This window comes from Salvelinus sp. IW2-2015, linkage group LG3 (assembly GCF_002910315.2).
Source record: "Salvelinus sp. IW2-2015 linkage group LG3, ASM291031v2, whole genome shotgun sequence".
Taxonomy (NCBI): domain Eukaryota; kingdom Metazoa; phylum Chordata; class Actinopteri; order Salmoniformes; family Salmonidae; genus Salvelinus; species Salvelinus sp. IW2-2015.
In genome coordinates, this window is record NC_036840.1 from 31,408,967 (window position 1) to 31,421,769 (window position 12,803).

The 12,803-nt window shown below is 45.2% G+C and overlaps 1 protein-coding gene across 1 annotated transcript in view; it reads left to right on the forward strand.

Moving 5' to 3' along the window:
* Positions 1-12,118, forward strand: part of LOC111954753 (E3 ubiquitin-protein ligase DTX4-like) — a 26,090-nt gene extending 13,972 nt beyond the window's left edge. The window contains 5 exon segments of the mRNA XM_070435946.1: positions 7,869-7,930; positions 8,226-8,387; positions 8,525-8,907; positions 9,053-9,142; positions 9,295-12,118. Of these exon segments, the coding sequence (XP_070292047.1) occupies positions 7,869-7,930; positions 8,226-8,387; positions 8,525-8,907; positions 9,053-9,142; positions 9,295-9,525 (928 nt within the window). The 3' untranslated portion in view covers positions 9,526-12,118.
* The last annotated feature ends 685 nt before the right edge of the window (positions 12,119-12,803 follow it).

A 12,803-nucleotide genomic window follows, 5' to 3' on the forward strand; every position in this document is an offset into this window, starting at 1 on the left:
GAGTCTGGTGTGGTGCAGAGGTCGTATGGCGACTGATCGTAACTATGTTGGTGTGTGGACGGGTCGGCTAGTATGAGGGCGACGCATAGTTGTTTGACACTAAGGAGATCACTGAGAGAGTAACCTTGCTTATTAATTAAGTCTGAGTTCTATTATTAGGAATAGGATTTTGGTGAGAGGTGGACATCTAGTTGATTATAAGGCGCCAGGTGTTTAGACAGTTCTTTGTCAGGCTATTTTCGATGGGGGGGAACACTTGGCTGGATTTCTCAACATAAATACAACTGAACGGTAGACCAGTCATTGGACGTAGATCGCGATGCCTTTATGGAGCGAGGAGGTGAGGGCCCTGGGAGTGTGGTGCCAGTGAAAATAACACTCACTCAACGTCACAAAAAAAGGACTGATTGTGGACTTCAGGAACAGGAAGAAGGACTGCACCCTATCACACATTGACGGGACCGCAGGGAATGGAGAAGATGGAAAGCTTCAAGTTCCTCGGCGTACACATCACTGACAAACTGAAATGGTCCACCCACAACGACACTGTGGTGAAGAAGCGCAACAGAGCCTCTTCAACCTCAGGAGCTGGAAGGAATTGGCTTGGCACCTAAAACCCTCACAAACTTTACAGATGCACAATTGAGAGCATCCTGTGTGGCTGTATCACATTTTAGTCATTTAGCAGACGCTCTTATCCAAGCGACTTATAAGTAGAGTGCATACATTTTATTACATTTTTTAAAAGTTTTTTTTTTACATAACTGAGCAAGGATATCCCTACCGGCAAAACCCTCCCTAACCCGGACGCGCTATGCCAATTGTGCGTCTCCCCACGGACCTCCGGTTGCGGCCCGGCTTCGACAGAGCCTGGCGCGAACCAGAGACTCTGGTGGCGCAGTAGCACTGCGATGCAGTGCCTAGACACTGCTGCCACCCGAGTAGGTTATATCACCGCCTGGTACGGCAATTGCACCTGCCCTCCAGGACACCTACAGCACCCGATGTCACAGGAAGGCCAAAAAGATAATCAAGGACAACAACCAACCGAGCCACTGCCTGTTCRCYCTGCGRTCATCTAGAAGGCGAGGTCAGTACAGCTACATCAAAGCTGGGACCCGAGAGACTGAAAAACAGCTTCTATCTCAAGGCATCAGACTGTTAAATAACCATCACTAGCACATTAGAGGCTGCTGCCCTATATACATAGACTTGAAATCACTGACCACTTAATAATGGAACACTAGTCACTTTAATAATGTTTACATATTTATATTCTGTATTCTATTCTATTCTACTGTATTTTAGTCTATGCCGCTCCGATATTGCTCTTCCAAATATTTATATATTCTTAATTCCATTCCTTTACTTTAGATTTGTGTATATTGTGTATATTGTTATGAAATTGTTAGATATTTCTTGTTAGATATTACTGCACTGTTGGAGCTAGAAACACTCGCTACACCCGCAATAACATCTGCTAAACACGTGTGTGTGACTAATAACGTTTGATTTGAGGGACAAATTCGAAGTGCTTCCAGGACTAGGCTTAATCTGTGTCCAGGACACCGGCCCAATACGTTTAATTGATTAATGCATTCAACACTTCATAGCATAGTTGTAAACTCTGTTCAYGTTTGTTTGGCAAGTTTTCCTTTGAAAAAAGTGAAGTGTGTGAGGACAGACGCTGGGAGACGACAAGCAAGTACAGGGAGTGAATATTTAATAAATAACCAACATGAAACAAAACAAGGACAGCRTCTGGACAGGGGGAACAAAACAACATTAATTCGGACATGGGGATGAAAYTGAGGAATAGACAGATATAGGGGAGGCAATCAATAAGTGATGGAGTCCAGGTGAAGCGATGATGCACGTAACGATGGTGACAGGTGTGCGTAATGATGGGCTGTCTGGCGCCCTCGAGCGCCAGAGAGGGGGAGTGGAAGCAGGCGTGACAGTAGCCACCCCTCTAGGGGTGCCACCAGGCGTACCACCTGGGTGAGCCTGACGGGCCGACTGAGGCATGGGAGCTGACTGAGGCGTGGAAGCCCGACGAGCCGACTGAGGCATGGGAGCTGACTGAGGCGTGGAAGCCCGACGAGCCGGCTGAGGCGTGGGAGCCCGACGAGCCGGCTGAGGCGTGGGAGCCCGACGAGCCGGCTGAGGTATGACGTGGGATGGGAGCCTGCTGAGCCAAATGAGGCAAGAAAACCTCTCAAGCCAGCTAAGGCACCCCCGGTTCCTTCGGCAGCGGCACCCAGACCCGACGTCACCAACAAAAAAACAGAAACAAAAAACTCCCTGATGCTTCCAATATTGTGGTGTCAGCATTCTGTGATGACAAATGCTGGGATACGAGAAGCATGTACAGGGAGTGAATATTTAATAARTAAACGACATGAAACAAAACAAGGATAGCGTCTGGACAGGGGGAACAAAACTACATTAAYGCTGACACGGGGATGAAACTGAGGAATAGACAGATATAGGAGAGGCAATCAATAAGTGATGGATTTCAGGTGATTCCAATGAACCGATGATGCACATAACGATGGTGATAGGTGTGCGTAAGGATGGGCCGCTTGGCGCCTTCGAGCGCCAGAGAGGGGGAGCAGGGGGCAGGCGTGACAAAAGGAGTGGTTGGGGCATGGTCAACCACGTCAAGAGATTAACCCATGACGTTACAGGGTCAACCCCTTTCTCCCCTGTCACGTGTGTGCATGTCAGTGGTCCAGGCACAGTGTTCCTGGCAAGTGTGTGTATATTTCCAGGTATCTGTGAACCAGACGGTTGTTTTAGGATCTGACCCACAACACATGATTTTAGAGCTTGTGGGTGTATATGTTTCCTATGGCCAGGCTGTGTGTGACTATTCTTGTCATATAATTTCTAGTGCTCCAGGGATCAAACAAACGTGACTAAACAACACAGTTAACTCCCAAGTCCCAACTCCTCCTCACCTTGTCGCTCTCCCTCCCCTCCTTCMCTCTTTTCCTCTCTCCTCCACCCGTTCTCCATCCTTCCGTATCTCACACCTTGCAGGTTCGCTCCCTGGCACGAGTGTGTTTATATCTACTGCTCTAGTTCAGAAGGTGCTGTTTCATTCATACATTCGTCAACACCTTAATATCCCTGAGAGACCATTTACATTTTTACATTTAAGTCATATAGCAGACGCTCTTTCCAGAGCGCCTACTTGGTGCATTCACCTTATGATATCCAGTGGAACAACACTTTACATAGTGCATCTAACTCTTTTAAGGGGGGGTTAGAAGGATTACTTTCCTATCCTAGGTTTTCCTTAAAGAGGTGGGGTTTCAGGTGTCTCCGGAAGGTGGTGATTGACTCCGCTGACCTGGCGTCGTGAGGGAGTTTGTTCCACCATTGGGGTGCCAGAGCAGCGAACAGTTTTGACTGGGCTGAGCGGGAAAACCAGAACCATGGGGATAGTAACCCAGACAGTCACTTGTTACCATACAGGAGGGTGGTGACCCAATGAAATGCATGGGGTTTCCCTATTGGTCAGCAATTTAGGGGATGACACCAGACAGGTCCTGTGGAGGGATGGGGTCATTTTCTTTAGCCTTTGGAGGTTACTTGGGATAATGTTAAGCGCTATGGCCTACAATTGAAATGTTGATTGAGTGTTTGGACAGTGCAATAAGTAAGAGGTTCACAGACTATTACAGATGCTCAAATGATTAACTAAATATTGTCATTGGATGAATTAGAAGTAATCTACAACTGTTGACGTGTAATAGCTAGTTTAATTTCCTCAGCCACTCAAGTTTTAAAATGAGTTGTAACATGTTGCAGCTGATACACTTGATAAATGAAACCAATTGTACTTATGGAACATCTACGCTAGATCATCTGTAGGGGTCAGGGGCTTTCCAAATAAAGTGATACCAACATTTTTAAAGAGGGAGCGTTGGGGGTTTAACTAGTTCTAAATGTGCAGATGAGGAATATCTCTGTTGAGGAATGGACCTTGGGTATGGTGGATGGTAATGTATATTCAACGAATGATCCACAGTTGGTCAGTGCAGTGTTGTCTTCATAAACAGAAAGATGCTAAGAAATATCCAAGTTGCTGGGCTAACAGTATRTTTCAGTACCTATTTAAAATAATTTGCATATGTGGATGAACCGGACTTTGGTTAATGTAGCATTTTTACTATTCGCTCTAATGTGATTAGCATGACGGTGTAAGTAACAAGAACATTTCCCAGGACATAGATATCTGATATGGGCAGAAAGCTTAAATTCTTGGTAATCTAACTGCACTGTCCAATTTACAGTAGCTAATACAGTGAAAGAATACCATGCTAGACGAACCATCAAACAAGCAAAGCGTCAATACAGGATTAAGATTGAATCCTACTACACCGGCTCTGACGCTCGTCGGATGTGGCAGGGCTTGAAAACTATTACGGACTACAAAGGGAAGCCCAGACGCGAGCTGCCCAGTGACGCGAGYCTACCAGACGAGCTAAATGCCTTTATGCTCGCTTCGAGGCAAGCATCACTGAAGCATGCACGAGAGCACCAGCTGTTCTGGATGACTGTGTGATAACGCTCTCGGTAGCCGATGTGAACAAAACCTTTAAACAGGTCAACATTTACAAAGCCGCTGGGCCAGACAGATTACCAGGATGTGTACTCAAAGCATGCGCGGACCAACTGTCAAGTGTCTTCACTGACATTTTCAACCTCTCCCTGACCGATTCTGTAATACCTACATGTTTCAAGCAGACCACCATAGTTCCTGTGCCCAAGGAAGCGAAGGTAACCTGCCTAAATGATTACCGCCCTGTGGCACTCGTGTCGGTAKCCATGAAGTGCTTTGAAAGGCTGGTCATGGCACACATCAACAGCATCCTCCCGGAYACCCTAGACCCACTCTAATTCGCATACCGCCCCTACAGATCCACAGATGATGCAATCTCAATCGCACTCCACACTGCCCTTTCACCTGGACAAAAGGAACACCTATGTGAGAATGCTGGTCATTGACTACAGCTCAGTGTTCAACACCATATTGCCCAGGAAGCTCATCACTAAGTTAATGACTCTGGGACTAAACACCTCCCTCTGCAACTGGATCCTGGACTTCCTGACGGGCTGCCACCAGGTGGTAAGAGTAGAAAACAACACGTCTGCCACACTGATCCTTAACACTGGGGCCCCTCAGGGGTGTGTACTTAGTCCCCTCCTGTATTCCCTGTTCACCCACGACTGCATGGCCAACACAATCATTAAGTTTGCTGACAACACAACAGTCGACATCGATGAGACAGCCTATAGGGAGGAGGTCAGAGAACTGGCAGTGTGGTGCCAGGACAACAACCTCTCCCTCAATGTGAGCAAGACAAAGGAGCTGATCTTGGACTACAGGAAAGGCGGGCCGAACAGGCCCCCATTAACATCGACGGGGCTGTAGTGGAGCAGGTCGAGAGTTTCAAGTTCCTTGGTGTCCACATCACCAACGAACTATCATGGTCCAAACATACCAAGACAGTCGTGAAGAGGGCACRACAAAACATTTTCCCCCTCAGGAGACTGAAAARATTGGGCATGGGTCCCCAGATCCTCAATAGGTTCTACAGCTGCACCATTGAGAGCATCCTGACCAGTTGCATCACCGCCTTGTATGTCAACTACTCGGCATCTGACCATAAGGCGCTACAGAGGGTAGTGCGAATGGCCCAGTACATCACTGGGGCCAAGCTTCCTGCCATCCAGGACCTATATAATAGGCGGTGTCAGAGGAAAGCCCATAAAATTATCAGAGACTCCAGTCACCCAAGTTATAGACTGCTTTCTCTGCTACCGCACTGCAAGCGGTACCGGCGCGCCAAGTCTAGGACCAAAAGGCTCCTCAACAGCTTCTACCCCCAAGCCATTAGACTGTTGAACAATTCATAAAAATCGCCACCCGGACTATTTACATTGACTGCTACTYGCTGCTGCTACTCGCTGTTTGTTACCTATGCAGTCACTTCGCCCCCACCTACATGTACAGATTACCTCAACTAGCCTGTACCACTGCACACTGACTCGGTACCGGTGCCCCCTGTATATAGCCTCATTGTTGTTATTCTTATTGTGTTACTTTTTATTATTACTTTTTATTTTAGCCTACTTGGTAAATATTTTCTTCWTCTTGAACTGCACTGTTGGTTAAGGGCTTGTAAGTAAGCATTTCACGGTAAAGTCTACACTTGTTGTATTCGGCGCATGGGGCAAATAAAGTTTGATTTGWTATGCAATAGTTCATTGGATCAGTCTAAAACTTTGCACATACACTGCTGACATCTATTGACCAAGGTCTAAATTGCGCCTGGGCTAGAATAATTCGTTATGGCCTTTCTCTTGCATTTCACAGATGATGGTACAAAAAACCACATGTTCTTTTCTTTGTATTATCTTTTACCAGATCTAATGTGTTATATTCTCCTACATTTATTGCACATTACCACAAACTTCAAAGTGTTTCCTTTCAAATGGTATCAAGAATAGGCATATCCTTGCTTCAGGTCCTGAGCTACAGGCAGTTAGATTAGGGTATGTCATTTTTGGCAAAATGTAAATAAATAAAAAGGGGGCGGATCCTTATTAATCACCCGAGACCAATCCCAGCCCCTGCTTCACGTCATGTACTATCCCTCAGTGAAATCCCACAGCATTGTCTAGACGGTTAGTGTCGAGGGTTAGAGGGTGTGACCCCAGCTAATGTCATTACTACAGTATGCGCTGGTGTCTGTCTGCCGTATGGCGGCCTTGCACGGTGATGTGCTAATAGACAGGTAATCTCGGTGTGGTGACATCAACAGATGGAAACAGGTGGATTTTCCCTATAAGAGCCAGAGGAATAAGATGGGACAATCATACACCTACTGACTGATCTAGAGAGGGAGACTGGAGCAGGGAGATACGGCGTATCTGAGGTTAACAAGGATTTATTCTTTAGATTTGGAAAGGAGAAGTAAGATAGAATTGAGAAAGATTAAAGCTTGGAGAAGCGATAGCGGGAAGCGTCTTTGGGATAAAACATTTATTCGTAGCTGAGGTGTTGTGCAGATTCAGCTGAGAAACAAACTCCACAATCAAAGTCAAGATGACCATAATCAAATTCAACGCAAAGTGAGTACGGTTTCTGATTGGATTATACTGCGAATAATGTGGAGTCTCATCATGAGAATGATACAGCACARCAATCTTTCAGTTGTCCCACAGAGAAGACCGTAGGGAATGATGGGCAATTTCAATCCTGGCTATTGAATTCTGTTTCAATTCCTGTCAGTTATATTGGGCATGGCATTTTTCTATAGGAGYGATATTCCATTTCTGAGGTGATTGGAATTAAGATGAAATTGACCAACGGGCCAACTCTGCTGACTCCAAAGGGTTCTATTTCCTGTTGATAAATATTCAGAGGTTTCACAACCTTCTATGTACTGAACGATAAAGCAGTGCTGGCTCAGGTTAGGGTTGTTGTTTTCAGCCAGGGCTTAGACAACTAGGGGAGTCCTGGTTGGCGCAGCGACATGTCAACATGGTGCTATTCTAGTCCATGAGCCACTTAGCCATTGTGTCTAAAACGTGACTTGGTAAAAGCTCTTTGACTTGCAAACAAGATGTGAGCCTTGACACAGCAAACAGCAGACGCTATGGTCACCTGTGCGTTTCCCACCTGCAGTTTACCTATGACACAGCAATTAGTGTGCCTAATCCTAATCCGAATGTGTGTGTGTGTGTGTGTGTGTGTCTGTCTGTGTGGTGTGTGTTTGTGTCTGCTAGGTGTGTGTGTGTGTGTGTTACAAAGTGTTTTTTTTAACCCTAGTGTGTGTTTTGTATTTCAGAGTCCCAACGGTTCCTGTGAAGAACCTCAATGGATCCAGCCCTGTCCACCCTGCATTGGCAGGTAGGAACAGCCATTAAGACACTATCAAAACAATATAAACAACAAGCCTAGTTTCTTAGTTAAGGAAATGCCAGTGTCCAAATTCATTTTCGCTCTTAGTTGCTAGGCCTATCAACGGCCACTTTATCTAACAATGATAGACAGTGTTACAGAGAATCAGGTTTAATTTCTTAATTAATGTGACCCACATATGGTCAATGAGAGTAGCTTCTGATGGATGAGATTGTGTGTAAACAGTGTCAATAGATGGTGATGGAGAAGTGGTCTCACTGCTCCTTCTGCTGGTTGTCTTTAGGTATTACAGGGATCCTGATGAGCGCCGCAGGACTTCCTGTCTGTCTGACCCGACCCCCCAAGCTGGTGCTCCACCCCCCGCCCGTTAGCAAGAGTGACATAAAGCCCGTCCCCGGCCTCGGCCACTGCTGCCGCAAGACCACCAAAAAGCAGGCTCGCAAAGGTGGGTGTAGCATGCAGAGACACACACACACACACACACACACACACACACACACACACACACACACAACACAGTCAGACACCAGCATAGGAAATTTGTGAAAATCTCTCTCTCATCCATTCCTCCCTTTCTCTCAGGCAAGACCCCTGAGGAAGTAGTGAAGAGGTACCTTCAGAAGGTCCGCARCCCCCCAGAGGAGGACTGCACTATCTGCATGGAGGCCCTGCCTGGGCCCTCGGGCTACAAAGGCCCCGGTGTTGGGGGCATCCAGCGGGCAGAGTCGGTGGGTCGCCTGGCCCAGTGTGGGCACCAGTACCACCTMCAGTGTCTGGTGGCCATGTACAACAATGGCAACAAGGATGGCAGCCTTCAGTGCCCCACCTGCAAGACCATCTACGGCGTGAAGACGGGCAACCAGCCGCCTGGCAAGATGGAGTATCACGTTATCCCCCATTCGCTGCCCGGCCACCCCGACTGCAAAACCATCCGCATCATCTATAACATCCCGCCAGGCATCCAGGTAACAGCCTTATTGCTTATCCACATCTGATGTTCTGTAAATCATGATGTTGACCATCATTTTCAATTCACTCTTTAGTACTTAGGAAGAACTACTGTACATGTCACTTGTTTACATTCTAATCGTGACCTTTCACCTTTCCCAGGGCCCTGAGCACCCGAACCCAGGCAAGCCCTTCACCGCCCGGGGATTCCCCCGACACTGCTACCTCCCTGACAGCGAGAAGGGACGCAAGGTAAACACCAGCCTACTTCCTGTTTAATGTTTAACTTCTTGATTACTAGYTTACCCAGTTGTACCGGTTTGCAGTGGATGAAATGACTGGACTATGTGGCTAATTAATTTCCTCCTTCTCTCTCTCTCACTCCGTCTCTTTCTCCCCCCCAGGTACTGAGGCTGCTGCTGGTGGCGTGGGACCGGCGGCTCATCTTCTCAGTGGGCACATCCAGCACCACGGGCGAGTCGGACACAGTCATCTGGAATGAGGTGCACCACAAGACGGAGTTCGGCTCCAACCTGACAGGACACGGCTACCCCGACCCAGGCCACCTGGACAACGTTCTGGAGGAGCTTAAGGCCCAGGGGATCACCGAGGAGGAGTGCCTACCCAGAGACTGAGCTAGACGGGCCGATGGGGAAACAGCAACAGAGAGACTTGTCAGACACTGGAGGGCATGGCTAAAACAATGAACATACAGTCAGAGAGACAAAGGAATGGAGAGGGGGAGTCATAGACATATGAATATGTTTTGAAAAAGAGAAGTACAGAAATGAACACAGACGGTACAATTGTGACACCCACAGAAACAGACAGCCTGAAAGACAGCATACGAGAAGAAATTAATGAACCGATGAACAGATGAGCCAAAAAAAGAACCAACGGGACATAAAACAAATAGAGAAACAGACAAATAGACTTTMTGGCTCTAGTTTCTAGGGACGCTAACTGAGGTACGACATTAGAAACCCTCTGAGCAGGTGGGCTGTGGGTCGGCTCCGCTGCATGGGTCAGTTGTATGATGGAATGTATATTTTTTTTCTGCTASATTAATGGGGCTGTCACAAAATGTAATTCAGTGAGAGGTTTGAGGCCACAGTGCACATGCAATTCATTGTTGGACAGAAGCTGTCGTTTAGACCCTGAGAGTTCGACAAGAATGTACTGAATCTTAATTGGTCCATTTGAATTCAATGGTGTACCAAGTTTACCAGAGCGGCTGTAAGTGGTATGATGAGCGCAAAAAATGGGTATTAAAGGGAATATGCTTAATAGGGTATTGAATGGAAGAGGGCAAGAGAGAATACTAGGCTTAAAGTATTAGACCTTTGGCAGCATAGTAACAAATCTCTCGTTACAGAAAACATAACCTAACATAGCAGGCTTAAAAGAATCGTCTGAGCGGCGTTTCTTTCTTTCTAGTCCTGACAAGAAAATAAAAAACTGTTAGGGGATTTTCTCTTCTGAATCTGCACTGTTTAACCAATCCAGTAAATGTGGAGGAGTTGAGATGGAGTGTCACCAAAGACGGTTAGCTCTGTGATGTCGCCTCGTTAAAGTCCAAAAGAAGAAGTCCGTCTCTATTTCCATTTGCTATGAAAACCGGATGCATCCGGTTGAACCTTCCCCCACTGAGGGTGCAGAAAACTTTACAGAGAACGTTCAAAATATCTCAAGTTTATGACTGGATATGTGTGAGCATGAGTGTTTACTGCCCTCTAGTGGTACTTATCGAAAATACATTCCCGTTTCCTCTAGGTTCTTATCGGTATTTTATTAATTGCTGTACCATTTGGAAAATGCATTGTTGTACATTTTAAATAGTTGATATATATTGGCTCAGTTGAGTTGAGTATCATTTTTACATTCCATTTTGTTCTTAATTTTTAACATTGTACGTTGTCTATTTGATTGCCAGAGCATTATTTTCTATATGTGGCATTGTAAGGAGATGTGTCAAGCTTGAGTCTTCTCGGGAGGGCTCGCTCCTGAGTATTACGAGCCACTATAAGTGTGTTCAAAAAATTTCACTGAACATCGATTTTAGACTCATCCGTTGCCAATCAATATGAATGATTTGGGAACCCTCTTGATGGGGTGGGTGAGTCTAAATGTACAAAATAAGAGTCCTCCTCAGACCATGGGTGCATCTCAATAGTCTTGTGTAGCTTCCTCTCCTATTCTTTCATGTCAATTCAGATGAAAGAACAGGAAGTGAAAAAAGGCCCCTATAGACGGTTGAGAAGTCAGAAATAAAGCTATGATTGGACCTGCCACCAGAGGTCAGATTTGCACTGCACAGGGCATTCTCTCTTTTTTCCTTCAGTCAAAAGGAAACATGGAATGTTAGATAAACAGTTAAAACTACTTTGGGTTTCATTGTATTTTCTTTGTTTTGGACACCGTTGGCACCATTGGCAGCTCTAAGGAAAGCAAACCTTCTATTGTTTTTGCCATAACGAGGTACACGTTTGAAAGATTTGCTCTGTCGTCAATCTAACCTGTGGTCAAACAGTCCAGTCGGTTTGTGTTAGGTTCATGACGGACCTGCTTATAAAGTGGTACTGTTGACAATATTTATTGGTATGTGTTAACATACAATGTTAGGCCAACATTTATACTTTCTGTATGCACTGGATRTATGTGTTAATGTACACGACTTAAAACCATTAAACCATTTTTAAAGGTACGAGTATAACGTAACTGTACRCTTAATACCTCCTTTATTTAATGTGCTCTCTATTTTTTAATCGTTTGTATCAAATTGTTAAGTTCAAATAATTCAAAACCACAATTTTTTCACTTTGAGGTATTGTTTAGCCACATTTAAAGCTGTGTGACTACATGAAGACTACATAGCCATTCTACTTTGTGAGTAGGGGTACATGCATTTGGTACGTCATGTGACCTTGTAATTCTTTCGATGACTCCTGCAGCTGGATTGGGAAATGTAGGACTTTATGTAGTCAGTCATGTTTTATGTCAGTTCTTGCAATGCTCAATTTGGTACATATCATTTTCTTTCCCAGGCACATGTCTGTCAATGGGAATAAAACAACGGTTGAAGGCTCWTTCACACTTTGTATAAAACCTCTGTAAAAGTTGTAATGGCGAGAACGAGTGACGTGGAGACATCTATGATGGCAGAGAAAGTGGTAACATGTAAAAAAGATTTTAAGTAACCGTGGGACTATTAAATTAACATGACTATTATGATAACGGTGTTGGTGTTTTTTAATGTGTGACATTAAGGGTTTCCCTATTACCCGGGGCAAGTAAACTTAGCAGTTGGTAAAGGCGTGCAATTATTTTACTGAAACAACCAAACTGCAAGAATTCCAGTAGCCTTAACCTGATCTCTAGGTCCTCACCTTAAAGTGAAAGATGGAAATTTAGGCATTTCTGTGTGTAAAACGTGTTTGGCAAGTGACCATTTTCAGGCACCAAAAAAATATTCCTGATTTGCCTGATGGAAAGTGCTTCAGAATACAGTAATTCTCGCCCCCCCCCCCCCATTGTTTTTTTTTTTTAATACAAAGAATACAGTAATTCCATTAGGTTCTTCTCCAGATTAGTTACAGTCTATTGGTTCAGTCTAACCATGCGAAACCACGAGGGACAGTTCATCTCTAGATTAGTCTATGCWCTGGATTAGTTGTCTGGATTATGTCCACTTTAAAGAATGAGAAAAGCCATATATAGTAGCGTGAGTAGCCTATTAGATTAAACAATGACTGTTGAATTTCTGCTCTTCTTTTAGTTGCTAGGCAGATGTGTAGCACAGTAGCCAACACACCTACTAGCATTTGGCAGTCTTTGTAGACTACCAGTCAGTTGCTATATATCACTGTGCGGTTATGAGAGGGCTTTTGTGCCACAAAGTGCAATTTCTGGCCAA